Source organism: Centruroides vittatus, unplaced genomic scaffold (genome assembly GCF_030686945.1).
Source record: "Centruroides vittatus isolate TY-2023 unplaced genomic scaffold, ASM3068694v2 contig_5, whole genome shotgun sequence".
Taxonomy (NCBI): domain Eukaryota; kingdom Metazoa; phylum Arthropoda; class Arachnida; order Scorpiones; family Buthidae; genus Centruroides; species Centruroides vittatus.
The window spans coordinates 1,934,830-1,956,411 of record NW_027122286.1 but is presented as its reverse complement, the minus strand read 5'-3'; the positions used below and the strand labels follow the sequence as shown (position 1 = coordinate 1,956,411).

Sequence of the window (21,582 nt, the reverse complement as noted above, 5' to 3'; positions counted from 1 at the left end):
AATATGTTAGAAGGTACAGATACCTCCCACTACCTCGACCTATCAAGCTGAAGATGCTGTCTACTAAGCTATTCAGTGGGCCACTTCACTACCAAACAAATCTCTCTCTATCAACATTTACAATGATTCTCAGTCTGTCGTGAAAGCTGTATTAAATCCCAATTGCAATAGCAATAAAATCACATATATCCAGCAGCATATAAAAATCTTGTAAATAAGATAACTTTATATTTGTTCCTGGCCATACTGGAATACTAGGAAATGAAAAAGCCGACTTTGAGGCTAAGTCAGCTGCAAAGGACACTGACTTGGACTACACTCACATCCCTCTCTCACGTAGCAGCCTTAAAAATTATATTCATGACGGTATGCAAAAGTGGAATCAACAATGGTTGAACAGTATAACTGTTAGAATAACAAGACTTTAATTTTCCTAGTGTTGAATGCAGGTTCTCATCACCACTTAGAGATTTAACGTTTGCTACTGCTCAAACTACTTACTGAGCATGGTAATTTTAGAAGCTACCTGGCGATGCATAACCGGGCAGAAACTGCCTCTTGCTTTGCTCTACAGAAAGCCTAAACACCGTCGACCATATGATCTATCATTGTTATCATTGTGCAATTTACGATCAAGACAGACTTATTCTGAAATTAGAAATCTTTACGCTTGGTTTCAGGTGGCCATGTCCACTCACCCCATAACTTTGTTCAGAAGCCACTGTTTGATACTTTTTACAATTATGTTCAAAAAACATGGAAGAAAAGACTATTTATAATTTCTAATATCTAGTTTTACATTTTAGTTTTCACTAAAAGCCGAATACTAATTTTATGTTTACTTTGTATCATGTATTTTGGTTTATGTATTCTTAGTGTTATAAATGTCACCACCATATATGCGGTTAAGTTACGTAACACGAAACTTATTTTTTAAAAATTGCTCCAAACATTTATAATTTCGGAAAAATGGTGTTGCAATTAATTTCCGGTTACTTTGATAAGTTTCATTGAGTAACAAAATAATTTAATGAAACAATTCAATTGTCGTTTTCAAAGTTTTTAAAAATTCTCGAAGTAGACATTTTAAACATTGTTCCTTAAAGCTGTTGATACTTATACTTAATAAACATTCCCAAAAAGCTGTATTTAAACTATATATCTAGAAGGTTTGCTCTAGTTTTAGAATGAAAGAGTTAGCGTTCTTAATGGATCATTTAGAATATCGTATGTCCATCAACTAGGACAAAGTCCTCGATAAAGAAATACATATACAGTACTTATTCTTACGTCATTTTAATGAATGTTTATCCAAACAATTTATAAACGTATTTTTCCCTCATAGATAGACGCTAAAGGATAGAATAATTCTACAACTAAAATGCAAGGTATAATAAAATATTTTTTTTTAAATTATATTTTATATATTATACATTTAAAAAATTTTATGTTTCGCAGTAAATCTTATTCTGCTTTTAAAAACTTTTAATATAAACATAATGAATGATATGTTCTTTATTTTAATATTCATTTCTTATTATTTAGCAAATGCTGCACTCGCTTCTTTTAAAGTTTTAGAACGATATTTAGAACTTCCTTTGGATGAAAGTATTTGTCAAATAACTTATGTATGGATTGATGGCACTGGAGAAAAACTAAGAGGAAAAACCAAAACTCTCGACTTTGTACCAAAAACTGTTCGTGGTAAAATCATTTTATCCAATTTTCGTAAACTAAAATTTCATTAAAATTCCTTTTTATCAATGCATGCAATTATAATTTATGCATATAAATATATAGGCCTATATACCAACAATATTATAGCTATTGTCAATATTATTCTATTTTAATTATTTTATTAAATTAATTAATTCTGGTTTTCCCAGATGTTCCATTGTGGCAATATGCCGGTTGTGGTACCTACCAAGCAGAAACTAGTAGATCTGATATGTATCTTCACCCTGTGGCCATGTATAAAGATCCATTTCTGAAAGGTTGCAATAAGCTTGTGATGTGTGAAACTTATACTCTTGATCAAAAACCTTCTGGTAAATTTGTTGATAAAATATATATATATATTATATATTTTTTTTTAATTTTTTAATTTGTTTTGATTATCGAAAAAATTCTCTTTTCAGTTAATAATAAAAGACGTTCGTGTAAAGAAATATTAGAAAAGGTAAAGGAAGAAAAACCATGGTTTGGTATTGAACAAGAATATACTCTTCTTGATGCGAATGGACGTCCTTTAGGGTGGGTTGAAAGAGGATATCCTGAACCTCAAGGTATTCTTTTCTATTTTAATCTGTTAAAATAATAATGTTATGATATTTTTAAAAAGTTTTATTTGTTTTAAGACTGTTCCTAAAATAATAATAGGCCTAATAGTTCCTAAATTTAACTTGCTGTTGTATTTTCTGAAACTGATTTGAATCGCTGATATGATGGATAAGATCACATCAAAGTATTAGTTTGTATCATTGTAGAGCATACAAAGTTATAATACTTTGTTTCAAACGAGGCAAACAAGAAATCCTAAATAGAACTGAAAAATATTCGAAATAATGCACTTTTGTGTTTAAACTTATAAAATGCTTGCAAAATATTTTTATGAATTATTTAATAAATAATAACTATAAATAAATGTCACGTTGTTTATAACTGCATTTATATACATTTATGAAAATTAATAAGCTCATTAAAAAATATTATAAAAACTTAACTTGAAAACAAAATAAGACATCAAATTAAAAAGTGCAAGTCAAATAAAGTCAAATTTATTTTAAAAACAAAAATTATGAATGATCATAAATGACTGTTCCATTAATTGATTTGTTTTGAAGTTATACATCAAAATATACAAACTTACTATTGGCATCTTATTGGCCATATAATATTGTGAGATCGAGGGAGGTAGGAGGAAGTCATATCTCCCCTTTCCGGCAACAGGTCGTTGACCTTTCACTTGTCAAGATGGCTAAGTTTACGATTTCGGTCTCGAGCGTCGGGACTCTTCGTGTCGGGCGAGTGGATGGGAGGTGGGAAGCGGTCGACGATAAGGAGAAAGCGATATTCGAGTCAAAGAAGACACCATTTAACCATTAAAACAAGATTTATTGGAATTAAACAAAGGACACAATTACAACAATTGACTAATCTCCCTAATTCGCGTAGGGTTCGAGAGAGAGCTTACATGTTCAGTTCATACCTCATAATACGTTCCTTATCGAGTTAGCACTTTGACATCCAAGAAGTGTATATCGGTATCCGGGAATGGCACACTTTTATAAAGTCACGACTGAGCGCGGTGACGCTGGAACTGTAGGTCCAGAGCGGTGACGACCTGCGATAGCGTTGGTCCGGCAGATGATAAGAGACTCCCCTGAGGGGGGAAAGAAGTGGCTTTTATAGCTTTAGGCTGGGAAAATTGGTCACGTGATCGAGGGTTGATGGCGATTTAGGTCATAGGTGTTCCCGGGACCAAAAATATATGACGAATTCGGACGTTAACTATAAACTTAAGTTGCAAGATGATCTGTATACAGCTTAAGAACAATGGATAGTTAACAGTTATACGGCCAGGGACGCATATTTTCTCGGCTAGGAATTTTTCATCAAGGATGTTTACAATTAGGGAAAATTTTTACAATTTTGAGTCTGATGGAATTCCAGATCTCACATTATTATTTATTTCTTTATTTTTCGTTCTTACATAATTTATAAATATATCAAAATCAAAATTTTATTCCTAGGACCTTACTTCTGTGCAGTCGGCACTAATAATGTATATGGAAGACATGTTATGGAAGCGCATTACAGAGCATGCTTATATGCTGGCATTAAAATTGCTGGAACAAATGCTGAGGTTATGCCTTGTCAGGTATAGCATTAAAAATAAAATTAAATAATTATATTTTATGATATAAAAAACTATTAATAATTTGATTTTTGAAAAAATTGCCTCAGATCTTTAGAAAATTTGCTGATGTAAATTATTCTTTTCAGTGGGAGTTTCAAGTAGGACCATGCGAAGGAGTTAGCATAGGAGACGATCTTTGGATGGCTAGATATATATTACATCGAGTAGCCGAAGATTTTGGAGTTATAGTGACTTTTGATCCCAAACCTGTACCAGGTGACTGGAATGGTGCAGGAGCTCATGTTAATTTCAGTACTAAATCAATGAGAGAACCAAATGGCTTGAGGTAAATCAAATTTTATATACAGGATATATGAAAAATGTAATGTAAAAATTGCGAGTATTCAATTATTCCAAATTATAAATTAATTAATTGTAATTAAGTTAAATTATAAAGATGTGTTTAGTATTGGTAATGTATGAATTCTGCCAGACCTTCCACAAGAATTATGGGCCTCCTGAAAATATTTTGACACATTAGCAGAGGCGCTAATATGGGCCTTCTCCATGGGCCTCTGAGATAATCGCTCCCAGAACATATTTTACCAGTCTCTTCTGTAGTTAAAAACCGCGTTACATCTTCAAATCAATTTTACTCTTTCTCTAAGAAGCTGTAATCTGTGTCAGTTATTATTATTATATTTGTAATAAATTAATTATATTGTTGAGAATAAAATTATAAAATAACATTTATTATAGCAATATTTAATAATAAATAGACAAATAAAATTCAAACATTTTGTAATACTCGGAATTTTTGAAGTCTTAATCTTGGAAAATAGTACTTAGTATGAATTTAGTTTTAGATTTAAAAATTTAATTTAATTTAAATATGAAAAGAAATAGCTTTCATATTTTGTAATTATTACTTTTTCAGCAATAAAAAGCATTAATTTTTAATTACAAAACAAAGATTCCAACAAGTTACTGTACTATTATTAACCATATTAATTTTCTTTTTGCGTCAGTTAATTTTTATTCTTAAACTTGTTAATTTGAAAAAAAAATCATGGCATAAAAACTAATTATTAATATTTTTAATTCTATTAATTATACATTTATATTAAATTATATACAGAATTATTGAAGAAGCTATAGAACTCCTATCACGAAATCATCGCCGCCATATTGAAGCATACGATCCCAAATCGGGCAAAGATAACGAAAGAAGATTAACTGGTTTTCACGAAACTTCACGAATTGGGGAATTTACATATGGAGTGGCAAATCGTTCAGCCAGCATCAGAATTCCTTGTCACGTAGAGAAACAGCAATGTGGTTATCTAGAAGATCGAAGACCTTCTTCTAATTGCGATCCATACATCGTTGCCGAAATTTTAGTCAAAACATTATTATTGAAAGAATGATGTGCATGGTTTTTCTATCTGATATATTTGGATATATACTGTATGTATATAAGCCTATAATATACGGAAAGTATAACTTAGCTTGTTTCCATCAGAAGAGTTCGGGTTCGATTCTTACTCGAGATATTCGGAAAAAAAATTTATTTTATATTTGAATAGATTTAATACAAAATGCAATGTAGCCAATACTATTTCTTACATCCGAATTTAATAAACTCGAAAATAAATTCAATTTCATATTGCAATTACATTACTGTTATTGTAATCAAGGTCTCTCACAGGAGACTAGCAGGGTCATTTGGCTGGGCCTCAAAAACATCTTACAAATCATTCATTCTATTGTATTTCTTGTATATTAGCCTATTTTTTCTCTAAACCTCTCAATACTTTCTCAATCCGTTTTAAGTTTCCTATCAATACATCTGTAGGCAAGTTGCACACTATTGTTATTTTATTTTTATACACAAATTTGGCAATGTTTCGGGGACAATACATGCCACCCCCTCTACAATACCAATAACAAAAACAAACGGTTCCTTTTTTTTTAATTCACTGAATTATTTTAGCCATTTAACTTTTTAGTGTTTTTCAATATTTATATGAATTGTCTTCATTTTTAAATTTGAATTTTTAGAAATTTTTTTATAGTTTATTAATTATTTAATATATGAATAAAATATAAACAGCATTTATAAAGCATTCAAAAACATTTTACATAAGAATTTTATTAATAAATTTTGCAATAATACATAAAATATATTCGATCTTATGTACATTAACAATAACATTTACAATAAAAATACAATTTGAATTTTACAATAGTGAATAATAAAAATTTGTTCGTTTTTAAAAAATAAGACTAGAATAACTATTGCTATTGAACACGATTTTGTAAAGCTTACTTAAATTCTGTGCATAGATGGTAATATTTTCAGTATTATAATTCAAAGCAAGTTGTTATACATTAAGAATAATCATTTTCATATTTGCATAAGACATTTTTAAGGCATTTTATAAGGCATTTGTAAGAATTTCAAAGATATATTAATTCAATTAGAGCTTAAAAATTGTACATTAATGAACCTAAAAATGACTTTTCAGAGGCCCAAACATCAATTAAACATTTTCTGCTGAATGCTAAGATCTTTTAATGTTTATATAAAAATATTTTTTAAACAAACTTTATTAAAATTAACTGTATTTTAATTATTTTTTAATAATTTAAATTAAAATATTTTTAGTAACATGTAGTACATAGTAACAGTATTAAATATTTTCTTTTATCAACAATTTAATGATTTACGGGAACAACATAAATTTTCATTACATTTTAAACCCTAAAATATAATTATTACTTTTAATCAATAAAAAAAATCATTATAACAAAAAAACTAGCTAAACTGTACTTAGTTCATAGTTATGCATCCTGCATCAATGACTATGATGTAAAAGATACGAAAATACTTATATTGTAGACAAATTTGGCATTATATATTTAGAATATTAATTTGTTGATTAAATTTGTTTGTTTAAAATAGTTAAAGGTGAGTTTTCCTTTGAGTTATCTATGAAATTATTCCTTATAAATGAACATCCAAGTTAGACTAGATAGCCAAGTACTAAATGTGTCATCCTGTCATTTTGAAGGACCTTGATCCAAGTCAGATCATCAAAAATTGGTTCAGGATTTTAAGAAATTTTCTTTGCTAGTTTCTTAGTTATATGTAGATCCATTATACTTATATACAATTTGAATTAATAAATATAATGAATTCAAAACTTTCAATCACACAATAAAACACATTTGATGCATTTCAACAAAATTCAAATGAAAGTAGTACAAAATAATCCTAAATGTTAATTTAAAAAATTAAAACAATATTTTTTGTTCATTTCAATTAAATTCTTTGAGTATTTAATTACTTACTTTTTATTTATAAATATATGCTTATATAATTAATTTTTGGATATCTTTTACAATGGTTTATTTGATATGTTTATTTCTAGAAAAATGGAATGTGCAAGAATATGGAAAAAACATGTAGGATATTTGGCAAGATATAAACTCTTATAAAAATGATCTTGTGCATACTTTAAATAAATAATTCAGAGTTAAATATTTATGTTTTAAACCTCTCTGCTACAGTTTTCTCAAAACTGATTGAACTATGATAAATTTAAAAATTTGCATCCACCATAGTGTTTATTCATAGCTGCGTTCCCATTAAACTTCTATAATAATTGCATTACATTTTCCAATCATCATTATAAATGAAATACAGATATACACTACCAATTTCCATTACCTTATTTAATCCAAACAAACCCTTACAAGACCTCCTGGAAGGCATTTCCCCTCATGTAAACATCACGCACCGGAGAAGGCAATGGGGAACCACTCTGGTTGTAACTTCCCTCAGGATACACCTCGGTGCCTTAACTAACCACTTATTAACCTGCGCCAGGTGCTCGCAGACGTCAGGATTTCTGATATGGCACGCAAAGAAAGTGATTTGTCTGTATTCTAAAAATTAATACTCATTTGCATTACAGTAAGATGTCTTATTTACATTTTAATAAAAGAAATTAATTTTTAATTTCAAGGTTTCTCAATCTAAATAAAATTAATAATATTTACCACTTTTATCAATAATTTATAGAATATAAACTGATAATATTTTAGAACAACTTTTTACATTTTTAAGTATTTTTCTCATATATATATGAAAATATAGTAAATGATTATTGATAAGTATGAAAAAATAACTTGTTATTGTTATGATTGAATATCATAACAAGCCATAAATGCTAGCATACAAGTTGACCCAGTGTATAAGTTAACTTCAAGATTTTCAGCTCAAAATTCTGGTGTAGACATACCATATAAGTCAACACCCAATAATACAGTATGGATATGATATAAGGTAGTCTATGTAGAAAGCACCATAATACTTTTCAATATATAATAAATATATTATATAGCTCATACAAAAGGAATGTGGACAATAGGATCTACTCATACATACAGTAGGACACTGTGCAAATGCTAAAAATCTTAAGTTATCTGGGCAGGAACTCTATTTGTAAATTAGGTCTATTGATAAACATATTCAAGCCAAAATGAATACCTTCAATATACTATTAATAGTTTACATAACATCATATCATGATAGAACAACTATATAAATATATTACGGTATAGTAGAACATTACAGTGTGCCTTTGCTCAAGCTCTGAATTTTCATCATTGATGTATGGTTAAGCATACCAGAAGTTGAAAACAACAAATGGTATAGTAATGTTCATGTATACCGAAATTTTAATTACTATATTAATATCTATATTAAACACATTCACCAAACATGAGCTTTAAGTTGGAATATTTGTAATGGCTAGCTGGATAATAAGTGCACAGCAAATGTTCAGTGTTGTTTCATTATGTGGAAAAAGCTCACATTTTACATCCATCATATAAGTCAATTCCTAGATTTGGACGGATTTCTGCTTAAAAATTTAACTTAAACATCATCATTTATGATAATTTAGATAATGCAGATATTATTTTTTTTAATAAACTTCTGTTATTAATTTTTGATACTATATCTGATGACTAGCCCAACATTTGAACTAGGATCAAAAACATATGGATCTAACTTGTGAAAAACTGCAAAGCTTATTACCCTGATCATTTTGAGCAATTTCAAATAATACTTTAAATAATTTAAGAATGTAAGAATGAAAACTACTAATTTCTAATTATTCTATTTAAGAACTAATATAGAGTATCTACAGCTTATAATTCTTTGTTCAATGAATCTTCAGAAACAGATGGAGATGGTGTAGATAGATTTGGAGGTGGTGATCTTGGAGATGTGAAGTTTCTTTGCATATCTTTGGCTATTTTATGAACATATGTAATATCCGGTCTCTTGGACGGATCAGGATCAATACAGTCACCAACTAAAGTTCGCAACTGAAAATAATTTTTTAAATTTGATTAGTGAATTAAATGAATCAAAACTTGAAAATAATAGTTTCCATTATTTAAATAATTATCTTAACTTTGAAATTAAAAATTGTCAAAAAAAAAAATAAATAAATAAATTCAACACAGAATGCAATTAAAAAGTAGTTTAAATCAATATAAAGTAAAATTAAGCTTTAAAATGTTTTTATTAACTTTTCTAAGCAATTACTTCGACTATAAATAATAACAGAAACCATTGTAACAACTACAACAACTAAATAGTTTATTTTTAAATATAACAATAAATAAAATTGTTAAAATGTGCAAATTCAGCTGGATTTGTCTAATCCATAATTTCAATCAGTAAAAAAATTAAATCAGAAGTTTTATAATAGAATAATTTATAACTAAAAAATCAAACCTGATGAGAGTAAATATCAGCTGGAAGGGGTGGATAATCACACTGTTCTATTTTCTTACAAAGAGAATATAAATTCATTTTGTCACCATAAAATGGTGATTGTAAAGCTGCCATCTAATTAAATAAATTCAAAAACATTTACGAAATTAAATTAATCATCATATTAAGCCACATAGCTTAATATTAACAAATAGTATATAAATTAAGCTAACCTCATATAAAAGACATCCTAAAGACCAAATGTCAGATTTAAAGTTATAACCATGTTCGTGAATTCGTTCAGGAGACATATAATAAGGTGTCCCAACTGTAAAAAGTTATTTATACAAAATTTTAATTTCTTATATATGTTTGTATAAGTATTTACATCAACTGAAATAAAAATATAATTACCTAGTGAATGAGCTGCAGTTGTTTTTGAGCTAAAAAATCTTCCAAGACCAAGATCACCAAGTTTAACAACACCTTGAGCAGTGATGAACACATTTGCAGGTTTAATATCTGAAATATAAATGTTTGTAGTGTAGAATTTTCAATATTATAACAGTGAAATTTATTGTATAATAATATAATATATAGTAACCTCTATGCATAATTCTTTTGGAATGCATATGTTCTAAAGCACCACAAACTTGAACAAAATATTTCCATATTGTTCTTTCAGGTATTAATCTTTGTTGTTTCTTAAAATGCTAAAAAATCAATTATAAATGAAAATAAAATTATATGATATTTCCAAGTAAAAAATAAACAATAAGCAAACTTAAAAATTAATTTTATACAATATAATTTAAATTCATTTACCTTTATCATCCTGGATAAATCTCCAGCATCAGCCAATTCTAATACTATATGAAGTTCATTATCTTCAATAAATGATGCCAAATATTTAATTACATTTGGATGATTTAATTGCTTTAATAGAAAAAGAAATACAAGTGTATATTGACTATTAAAGTGTTTTATATTTGAATTAGTAAAATAAAAAGTCTATACATTTTGTGAAACATTTCCTAAAGTTGCTTTTTTAGTGTATTAATTTAAATCTCAATTATACATTGTAAAACAAACTATATTCCTTTATTATTATTATACATTTAAATATTTTTACTTGATAATTAAATCAATTCTACAATAGTAAGTATAAATAATAATAATAATAGTATATAAGAAGTGTGTTAAAATAAATAAATATTCTATATTCATAGTTTTTATTTAAAAATTACACATTAAAAGATATAAAATATTAAAAAAAATGAAGATATAGAAGATATCATTCATTAATTGAGATGTTTGGAGAAAAAACAATATCTTTTACAGTTTAACCTAAAGTTTATTTGTTTTAGAACAGATAGTTTGAATCTCCTGCTTCTCTTCTTCATTATTTTGATTAGAAAGATTCAGAATATTCATTAATGGATAAAGACTGAAAAGTTATTCACATCATGAGAGAGGATATTCTAATTTTAAACAAAAACAGTGAACATTTTAATAGCCAAACACACATGAAACTTATATTATTTTTAGGTCATACTTAGCTAATTATTAATTAAATTGTAGATCTTTAGTCTAAAAGTAGATGGTTAAAAACAATTATATATTAATTTTAAATATTCAGTAAGTAATTTTTTTTTTTTATTTAACTCTTTCTGCCTTGTGGACACTAAGTGAACATTATTTAGCAAGCCCATTATGGGTTCAGCCAAGTCCACAATGGGGCAGCCGGGTGGTGACGGACAGGGTCCGACATATCCAAACGGACCATCCCCCCGAAAAATTCCTGGGGATTTCTTGACCCATCAGCATTCGATCCTGGGTCCCGCAAAGCGGTAGGCTGCCACCTTGACTGCTCGGCCATCCGGCCATTTAGTAGTAACTTAGAAAACAATAGTTTAACAATCTAATTTGAAATCAAATTTTGTAGTTTAATTAGTTAATAATTAACTTGATTCTAGCCCAAAAAAATAACTTGGCTTTTAGAGATATTTGGTTATTAAAAATTAAGCTATGGCTTATGTTTATATCTAATGAGCATTTCATTTTCATTCAAGGAATCTTTCTCTATAGTAAGTTCATAGAACTAGCTGTATACCTTGAAGTTAATAATAATAAAATTAAAAGTTTCAATGCTATTTTTCAGAATTATAGATAATATTTAAAATAAAATTTATAATGTAGAAAAGTATATAAGCAAACTTTTGAATTTAAAACTAAAGTTAGAAAGTCCAAATTCAAAATATAAAAACAGTTCATTAACAAGATGCTAATTAAAATTATTAAATTATTGAAAGGTTTAAAAGGTAACTGCAGGTCTAGTTTTTAATTTAATCTATAATACTCAAATTAATTAAAATCAATTAACTGAAATGGAACCATAATAAAAATATATATATTTAAAAATGTTAAAACATTTAAAATAATCTTGACTTATAATCTTGATTTTTGTTCTTTAAATACATAAAATTTAAATGAGAAAAAATTTTCACATTTTATTAAATTAAAAAAATATTTATACCTGAAGTAAATTAATTTCTTTCATACAGTCAAGGCGAGCTTTAGCATCTAACATGTCATATATCTAAAAATAATACAGAGAAATATATTTCAATTTAAAAGTGAAATTTTAATTCTGCAAATTTACTTGGCAAACTTTTTTATTTATATCCAACATTCAAGGACTAGAGAATAACAATTAATTCAATGTATACATTTTGATTTTGCATAAATTCTTTAGATGTATGAATACATCCAAGAAGAAAATTATAAATATAACGATTTGTCAATTGTATTAATAAAGGAAAAATTAAATCTGATTGTCAGATATTTGATACCAATTATTAACATCACTATATTATTCTTCTAATACATTTATGTAACAATTCAAAGACTTAAGCAAAGTCAAAATGAATTTTATACAAATAAAATATTCTTAAAATATATATCTACTATTTTTTTAAAAATAATAATAATTCAACAACATAAAAATTTTTAATTTCATAAAGACATTATGTTCTTCATACTACATCATAGCAACACAATTTAAAAGGAGAAAATTTTTTCCATTATGAATTGAATATCAAATAAATTTTCTTTTATGTATAATTTTGACTTTATTAATATAGGACACAACTACATTTTGTAGAGAAGAAAACTATTTTAATAAATTATGTATGAATTTATAGATGACTAATTACTTGTATTTGCTTTAGATGAACTAAATAAAAACAAAATACAATCAAACTTTTCAGTACCACCATTTGTTTACCACTATATTAAGTATAACAATAAACTGAAATACCTCAAACAATATGAATTATAAATGATGCCTATACACAAGTTTGAATTTGAAAATCATGTGATATGATGATGATAATGGCATCTGCAATGCAAAAATCATACATTTAGTAAAAAACAGATACCAAAAGATTTTCTGTTTCATATTTATTGAAGATCTAATCATAACTTTCATTAGTGCTTTACAAGAATGATGTTACTTAAGAGAGCACTGTATCAAAATTTCACTTTGTTAGGATTTTTTTAATATTAAATCAATAGCAATCATTAAGGTATAAAAAACTGAAAATTTGAAAAGTAAATATGTATTTGACAAAAATTATCAAAAGATTTGAAGACATAGAACAAAAGGAAAGGTTAAGAAGAAGCAAGAAAACAAGTTAGAGAATAAATGTATAAAAAATTGTCAGCAGTTATTTCCTTACAAGAATTACCAGGAATTTATTTTATTTATTTAAAAAAGAAATAATAATTGTTTACGATTATATTTAAATAAATAATAATAAAACTGAATCTCTTTGGTTGAAAAAGATCATTGATCTTCACTGAGGGAAAAAACAATCAATCTATACTCCTCAAAAGTGAAACTGCAACATCACAAAGGAATGTGCAAAGCCACATGAAAATTGCAGGACTGGTAGAGGTAAGAGAGATATGCAAATGATTAAGTTTGTGTACACATCAAGTCATAAAGACTGAAACTGGGTACCACAGCCAGCTCAGTAAATGCTATCAGCAATGGTTCATGGTAGCTGAACTTTTGAAGAAGCATAAAAAATGCCTTGGAGATGACAGCAAACTGCATATCACCAGTTAACAGCTGGGGAACAAGACTATTCTGAAGCTGTGTGGTCACGGTTTGTCAATGGATGCAGTTGCCACGCTTGTTGGATACAACTTGAGTACAATCCAGCAATATATGACTTGATAGACACAGAAACATCTGTGAACTTACTGAAGAGGAAGTGGATTGTACTGGTGCATGACAGAGCACACAGACTAGCAAATTCTTCAAATGTACATTGGGACCCATTCACCATGGGGCATGACATCCAAAGCCACCTGTTGCCATCACAGATACATTTGTGTCCACTCAAACCATTCACAAAAGGTTGCATGAAGTCAGGCTGCATGCATGACAACCAGCAACAGGGTGCCATTAATTGCCCATGTAGGGCTGTACACCTGGTATGGTGTTGTCGGGTATTGTTTATGGATGAATCTGCTTCTGTCTATGAAGGAATGATGTCCGTGGGCGGGTGTGGCAGTATCCTGGAGAACACTATGTGCCAGCCCTTTTTGCCAAGCATCACACTAGCCTCACACTGGGCATCATGTTCTATTGGTAGACAACCCAAGTGCACATTTCTGGTACTCTGACAATGGACCAGTACGTCACACAAATTGTGGGGCCTGTGGTTCGGTCACTAGTGCAGGCCGCACCCAACACAGTGTTCCACAAGACAATGCCCGACCACGCATTGCATGATAAACTCTCATCCTGAATGGAATTCACATTCTTTCCTGGTTGACAGCCTTGTCGGATCTCTCCCCCATTGAACACCTGGGGGACCATGTCTGATGTGAGGTGCACCAGGGACCACCGCCACATACTGTAGATAACATGTTCATCACTTTGGACACAGCTTGGCAAAGGATACCTCAGGCAACAATTAATCGCCTCATTGATAGTAAGCTTTGTCTTATAGTAGCTTGTGTAGCTGTTCATGAGGGCCATATTCATTACTGAATAAACAGGTGTCTGTTGCATATCTTTGTACTTTTAATTCTTTGCATATCTCTGTCACTTGTGGTCCTATGATTTGCACATAGCTACATTTATATTATAACTCAATTATTTTTCAAAAATAAAAAATATAATATAAATTTTTCTAGACAATGTATTAATATATCATTATCTGGATTAAAACTTTTTACCTTTAAATTAAATATTTATTTTAAAATATTTAAAAAACATCATCAATAATTTATAAAAATCTTTTCTGTATAAATGAAATAAAATACAAGTTTACCTGAACCTTTTTCAAAGCCACAATGCTGTTATCCAATTTACATTTTGCTCTATAAACAACACTAAATTGTCCTTTACCAATTTTCTTTTCTATGTCAAAATTTGAAATACTGTTATAAATTGAATCAGATGTAGAAAGTTTTGCCAACTCGGAATCTAATGAAGCCATTAATGTAATAACTGATGTATATCAATTTCTAAAAAGGAAAAAAAAAACACACACACACAAATTATAAACTTATATTAACAAATCTATTTATTTATTTATTAATATAAAACAAAAAACCCAATTTATAGACATAGATTGTACAAGAGGAGACTAAGCCAGAAGCACTCCAAACTAAAAGATCCACTATGCACATTGTATGAGCATACACCTAAAAGTTAATATATTAATATATGCATAAAGGTTATTGAAAATTAAAATTATCTATTTTGGATATTTTGTTATTTTTCTTATTTTAAAATATTAAGCATTATTGTTACATTATATCAACATATACATTATTAAAAGCAAAAGTTATCAGTAATCCTTTCTTACAAAATTGTACAAACTCTTGTATAAAATTACATTTTAAAATATCATTAATTTACCAAATATATACACTTCAAACAAAATTCTATAGAAAAGACTAAAATGTCTTCATTTTCATCACGTCAAATCACCAGGAACAATAGTCTTCCATCGAAGAGACGACATGTTATTAGAGGCTATGCCTCTGCAGAAACATGCAAAATAGTCTTAGAAGTTCACAGGTGACAAGTCAACAATTAATTAAAAAAATATATAATTGGTCTGCAATTTGAAAAAATTGTAGACCTATAAATTCTCACTGTCATTTGTCTGTCCATCTTTCCTTAATCTCGAGAATGGAGTTAGATAGTTGAAAGGAGAGACCAAATATGGAAACCTTAGGGGCAGGAGGCCCCAATTAACTATATTCAAACTTCTGATGCAAATCGGAAGTCATATTATTTCAATTCAAAACTTTTCCCCTGAAAGCAGTTAATACCAATAGAAGACTAGCACAAATCTATTGTTAAGGGAAAAGTATGATGTACAGGGGCAAGACACTACAGTACTAATGTGAGGGGGAGAGCATATGTATTAAATTAAATAAATTTAAAATATGATTAAAAATTGCAGCCCAGCATTTTAAAAAAAAACAAGCAAATAATTGCTTGTTTCTTTTAAAAATTAATTGTTGGCTTGTCACCTGTGAACTTTTCAAACTGTTTTGCATGTTTTTGCAGAGGTATAGCCTCTAATAAAAGGTCTCTGCAATGGAAGACTGTTGTTCCTGGTGATTTGACATGATAAAAATGAAGAAATTTTAGTCTTTTCTATGGATTTTTTTTACTATGTAAATTTGTCAGCCATTTAAAAACAAATTTAATATATATATATACACAGACACACTGTTTATAATAACTTTTTAACAAGACTAACATATGGTTACTTTACTAAAAATAAAATATTTTTCCAATACTGGAATTTACAGTAAGCTTTAAAATTCAATTACATAATGAAATCTAGCCATAATGATAAATATATCAAATCTGTTTTTTATCATTCAAAAACTACTACTTAATAGCGAGGTTGAGGCTGAAGTTTTAAATGCAAAAATGAATACGTTGGACGTTCAGTGCTGCTTTCCTGTAAGCCTAGAAGTTTGACAATGGTGTTTGGAAAGTCAGTGGAATTCTGCTCGACATTCCAAATGCCATTGTCAAACTTCTAGGCTTACAGAAAAGCGGCGCTGAACATCTGACATAAACATTTTTGCATTGAAAACTTTGGCCTCAATCTCGCTAATATGTTTTATATATTGTTGTCTAAAGTAATGTTATGATCATAATTTTAATAACTTAAGAATAAGTTCTTGCAAATAAAAAATTACCTTCGTATTCCCAGTAACACAGCTATTAAAAATAAGGGCATTTTTGATCAGTTTGACTGAACTTCAGCTAATAGAAACCTCGAATAAAATAGAATACAATGTTTGAATTAAAACAGGAACAAGAAATTTAAAACAACACAAAAAACAATAAATATATAAATAAAATACATATAATGAAGTAAATAATAAATAATTAATATAGAAAAAGCATAAATAATTAAATCTCAAAAAGTAACTGCCATGCATTAGAAAGGGTGAAGCATTGTGATGATTAATGCATGTAGATTTTACGAGCTTTATAAATTTCCAACTTCTCTAGATAAGAAAGAATGTGGATGTTGTCGATATTTAGTAGTAGTTTTGAATGATAACAAAAAAAACAGATTTGATATATTTATCATTTTGGCTATATTTCATTACATAATTGAATTTTATCGCTTACTGTAAATTGCAGCATTGGAAAAATATTTTATTTTTAATAAAGTAACCATATGTTAATTTTATAAAAAAGAGCATTTAATAATCATTAATACTAAAAATAAAGTAAATGTAAATGATGGTATGATGATATAAAAATGGCCACCAGCATGTGACTAAATTGCATCTCGGTATTCTTGTGTGCTAGAATATTCATGTTGTTATTGTGTATTCTTACCACTGAGAAGGAACTGATTGATAATACAGTTTGAAATGCATATGGTGTAAGTACATCTTTTTGATAATAAAAAAAGGACTTTTGAAAAGACCAGTGTAATTTTATTATATTCATTGTTTTAATATATATATATATAATTTTAAAAAACTTCCAAAATAAAAGTTATTTTATTTTTTGTACTTCACATTTTACCAATAGTAAAATTCAAAGTGAAGTCACCAGAGTCAAAAGAATTTTACTGACACCAATAACTCTGAGGCTACAACACTAGCAGTAACATTTGAAGCTTATTTGCTTGTGAGGACATAGTATGTAATCATGAGTGAAAATATCTGAAAATAAATGTGAAAAAATTAAAGTTTTATTTAACGATGTAAAACCTACCTAAGAAAGCAATTATCTTTGAACAAGATATCCAAATTACAATAGGAAGAAAAATCAACCCCGAAAATCAGCAACTCTGATTCCTGTATATATAATGAGTCAGTGAGTGCTTTACTTGACATGGAGTCACTTCTGTGACTTTGGATCCTAGCTTGTCTATGTAATCAACATCCTATATGAATGTATGGGATGCTGATGACATAGCAGTAATAAAGCATTCCAAACAAATTCAAAAGCTTTTTTAAATCTGTAGAAAAGACATTTTTAAATCTGTAACTACAGTATCATAAAGTGTCACTACAACAAAGGGAATACAGAGGAGCACTGCAAACCTTTTAATCAAAAAAGCAAGAAGGCAAAAGTTGTAACGTCAAATTTGTATAATTTAAAAATATTCTTTAAAAATGTAACAAAAATCTAAAACTAAATAAAAGAAATAAAAACATTATTAATTGTAAAAAATTAAACAAATAAAGAAGACAACAAAATGTTATATAATAAACATGTTAATTTACAAGTGAAGAGGAGCCAAACAAGTAATTTGGCCAAGATGCATTCTTTAATAAAGAAATGTAAATATTAAATAAAACATCTTTCCAAAAGCAGTAATTGTTCACTAAGGTCTCAATGGTCAGAGGTTACAGAATGAATTGAAATAATCTCGTAATATCAACCACACTATTGTAGTGCTTATATTAATTGATACAAAAAAACCACCCCTCATTGTTTCACAATTTTACTGTTAACTATTTACAAAGAACAAGTGTTTTCCATCAAAATGAGCTTATCTACTACTGCACTTGCTGCCTTCATTGCTGAAAATGATGTTTGTCTCACTCAATGAAGCTCACAACTTACAAGATGTAAGTTGTGAACTTTATTGAGTGATACTAGACCCATTTTAATCTAAAAAAAATAGAAGCATCCAGAAAAGATGCAACCATAAATTACAAGGATGTATAAATCATCTCATATGCCTAGAAGTCCTGCTTTTGAAGTATGTTAAAAATGTTTTCAGGTACTTAAACATCCTTAGTGACAAATACCATCTCAATCAATGAAATATCTGATCCTTCTATTTTTTGTGTGTTTACTTAACATATTTGCATTCAATTTCACAAGATATATAGCATTTAAATATAAATGTCACTTCTCTATATTTCCTTTTTTTCTTTGTTAATACTCTAAAAATAAATTTTTGAATTTTTCAAAACAATTTGATAAATATTTTTAACAAGTCTAATACAGTAAATAACTGCTTAACTTATAAATACAGTACCCTTATGCTTGGTCTCTATTCCATATCCTAATGGATAACAAAGTTATATGTATATAAAAAATTACCTTGTTTAACTCTACAGATGTTAGACACAAAGATGACCTATGACTTTATAGCAACATAACAACTTTCAATAACATTTCCTATCCTAACATACCCTAACGATATAAATTCCACACTATTATAGGCACCAATCATTTACTGTAACCATAATCTATTATGGTTACAGTAAATTGTATACCAGCCACAGTATGATATATGTTTACTTTTTGCTATCTTTTAAATTTAAATACATAAACTAAATTTTAAAAAAATATGTTTTAAAATGACATAATGTATTAAAAAAACTGATTAATAGTAAATGTGAAATGTGATGTCACAAGGATCATTCCTCCTTCCCTCCTCTCATCATGTATCTGAGTTACCAGACTCAGCTCTTCCAAAACAGTTGAGTATTCTGACATCACGGTTAGTACCAACATTCACTTACAGTACTAACCATGATGTAAAAACACTCAATGCATTTGGAAAGCCACTGCTACAGTGGGCATTTGGCAAATATAGGATTGGTATGCACTAGCAACCTCTATAGTCAGTCGAAACAGTTGAGTCTGCCGAACACGGGCATTACGTCACATTCTTAATTACGCTGCCTCCCCACGAGGTGCCACATCCTTTACAGACAGCCCCTAGCAATCTTTGTGAGTTTTTTTTAACATAAATGAGTTAGGCCACATTCTTATTACCTTTGATAGGCAAGAAAAATTACCTTCTTCATGACAAAGGAATTTAAAACAAAAAAAATAATAGTAGTAGTAGAAAGCTTTCATTATCTGACAAAAAATAAAATGGAATATAGTTTATTAAACAGATCACAAAATGTTTAATACTTTATTTATATTTTTTGTTTAAAATTATAAATAATATATTTATTTATTTAATGAAAGTGTTTATTAATAAATCAATTCAATAATGACAGATAAATTTATCAGTTATCACTGATAGAAAAAAAAAATTAAAATCAAAGCAAAATTATTGACTTGAATAAAGAATTAAATGAAGTATATAGGAATACCTGTAGAAAAAAACGTATATATTAGTTAAACTTTTGTCTAAAAATGTGATAATGATTTAACGTAATACACTTTTAAAGTTAGGAAAACTCACAATTTGAACTCAGTTTATTGTAATTTGCTGAACAAAAATTTAAATGACCCGATGATAAGAGCGATAGTCTTCTGCTGTAATATCGTATTTGAAATTAATTAATAGTAATTTTTAAATAATTTTATTTTGACAATTTTATTTAATTTTAATAATTACTAATACTCGTATTAAATTAATTTAAATAAAAATAGAATTGAGTTTTGTTTTGAGAAAATCGAATCCGGATCCTTTGATGCGATCCCGACATTGTAAATCAGTAATTGAAGTTTATTGATAAGTTCTTTATCAACAGAAGTTAAGATGACTATTAGCACTGCTATTAAGCGTTTCTATAGAGAGGTTTCATGTCGACATCACGAGTGACGTCATGAGCATGCGCAATTGTCCAGCGCCATCTTTGTGACTGTTTGTGACTTGTTTACGTTTTGTGTGTGTTCACGTGCGTTTTAACTGGAGTTCTTGTGTTGTTTTTTTCGTCGCGAATATCACTATGGTGATTTGTTGTGTAATTGGGTGTAATGCTAGTTCACTCAAGAACAAAGGAACATCATTTTTTAAAATTCCCGGCATTATTTGTCATCAAGGATCTCAAACTGAGGAGCTTTCACGACGAAGGCAAACTGCATGGCTCTCGAGAATTAACCGGAAAAATTTCGTTACGAATAAAGTGAATATCAATACAAGAGTTTGTCAGAAACATTTCATTTCAATATTTACGTTAATAAACACTAAGTTATATTTTAAAACCTAAAAGAGTTTACTGATTTGCTTATATTAATTTAGTTAGGTATAGTGCATTTATAAACGAATAACTAACGTAATTTCAGGCTTTAGCTAGTGCAAACTTATAAACATTACACGTTAAAACGAAAAGCAAGTAGACTTATTATATGCTAGTTTCAACTAGAAAATAAAGGTACTGAACAATTTGAATTAAAAAATTTCCACGGCTGTTTTTAATTAGACTTTTACTTTCAGACAAAAATTCTTACTTAAGAAATACGTAAAAACACGAGTTTAAACAAACAAAAGAAAACATATCTTTCCAAGCAATATTACTTCGCTGTTATTCATTACTTTTACTTTTATATCAGGAGAAACCCAGCCACTTGTTAAATAGTTATGGGCCTCTAAAGATTTATAAGCTTTCATTTGTGACAGGGTGTAGAAATTTGTTGTAAAAACCAAATAGTTTA

General features: G+C 28.4%; 2 protein-coding genes across 3 annotated transcripts; one reads left to right on the top strand and one right to left on the bottom strand.

The window, feature by feature from the left end:
• Positions 1–1,251: 1,251 nt before the first annotated feature.
• LOC136978216 (glutamine synthetase 2 cytoplasmic-like) lies at positions 1,252–5,518 on the top strand. The gene is made up of 7 exons (XM_067273876.1): positions 1,252–1,388; positions 1,546–1,704; positions 1,887–2,048; positions 2,139–2,285; positions 3,753–3,880; positions 4,006–4,205; positions 4,998–5,518. The coding sequence occupies exons 1-7, from the start codon at positions 1,382–1,384 to the stop codon at positions 5,284–5,286; spliced, it is 1,092 nt and encodes a 363-aa protein (XP_067129977.1). The 5' UTR covers positions 1,252–1,381; the 3' UTR covers positions 5,287–5,518.
• Positions 5,519–8,007: 2,489 nt separating this feature from the next.
• Positions 8,008–20,472, bottom strand: LOC136978195 (serine/threonine-protein kinase Nek7-like). 2 transcript variants are annotated; one of them, XM_067273844.1, is made up of 9 exons: positions 20,387–20,472; positions 15,002–15,197; positions 12,190–12,252; positions 10,479–10,589; positions 10,258–10,366; positions 10,068–10,175; positions 9,887–9,981; positions 9,675–9,788; positions 8,008–9,259 (listed from the first exon to the last, which is right to left on the bottom strand). In XM_067273844.1, the coding sequence occupies exons 2-9, from the start codon at positions 15,167–15,169 to the stop codon at positions 9,080–9,082; spliced, it is 948 nt and encodes a 315-aa protein (XP_067129945.1). In that variant the 5' UTR covers positions 15,170–15,197; positions 20,387–20,472; the 3' UTR covers positions 8,008–9,079. The 2 variants fall into 2 exon arrangements, with proteins under 2 accessions (XP_067129945.1, XP_067129946.1); XM_067273845.1 differs by lacking the exon at positions 20,387–20,472 and adding an exon at positions 19,220–19,367.
• Between the last annotated feature and the right edge of the window lie 1,110 nt (positions 20,473–21,582).

Bases quoted from the DNA above. Each gene is read 5' to 3' on its own strand.
- LOC136978195 (XM_067273844.1), bottom strand. From the start codon at position 15,169: ATGGCTTCATTAGATTCCGAGTTGGCAAAACTTTCTACATCTGATTCA. The intron at 9,982-10,067 runs GTAATTATATTT...AACTTTTTACAG, and splicing joins AACTGCAGCTCATTCACTAG to TTGGGACACCTTATTATATG. The intron at 9,789-9,886 runs GTTAGCTTAATT...TTATTTAATTAG, and splicing joins TAGGATGTCTTTTATATGAG to ATGGCAGCTTTACAATCACC.
- LOC136978216 (XM_067273876.1), top strand. The intron at 2,049-2,138 runs GTAAATTTGTTG...TTCTCTTTTCAG, and splicing joins TCTTGATCAAAAACCTTCTG to TTAATAATAAAAGACGTTCG. The intron at 2,286-3,752 runs GTATTCTTTTCT...TTTTATTCCTAG, and splicing joins AGGATATCCTGAACCTCAAG to GACCTTACTTCTGTGCAGTC.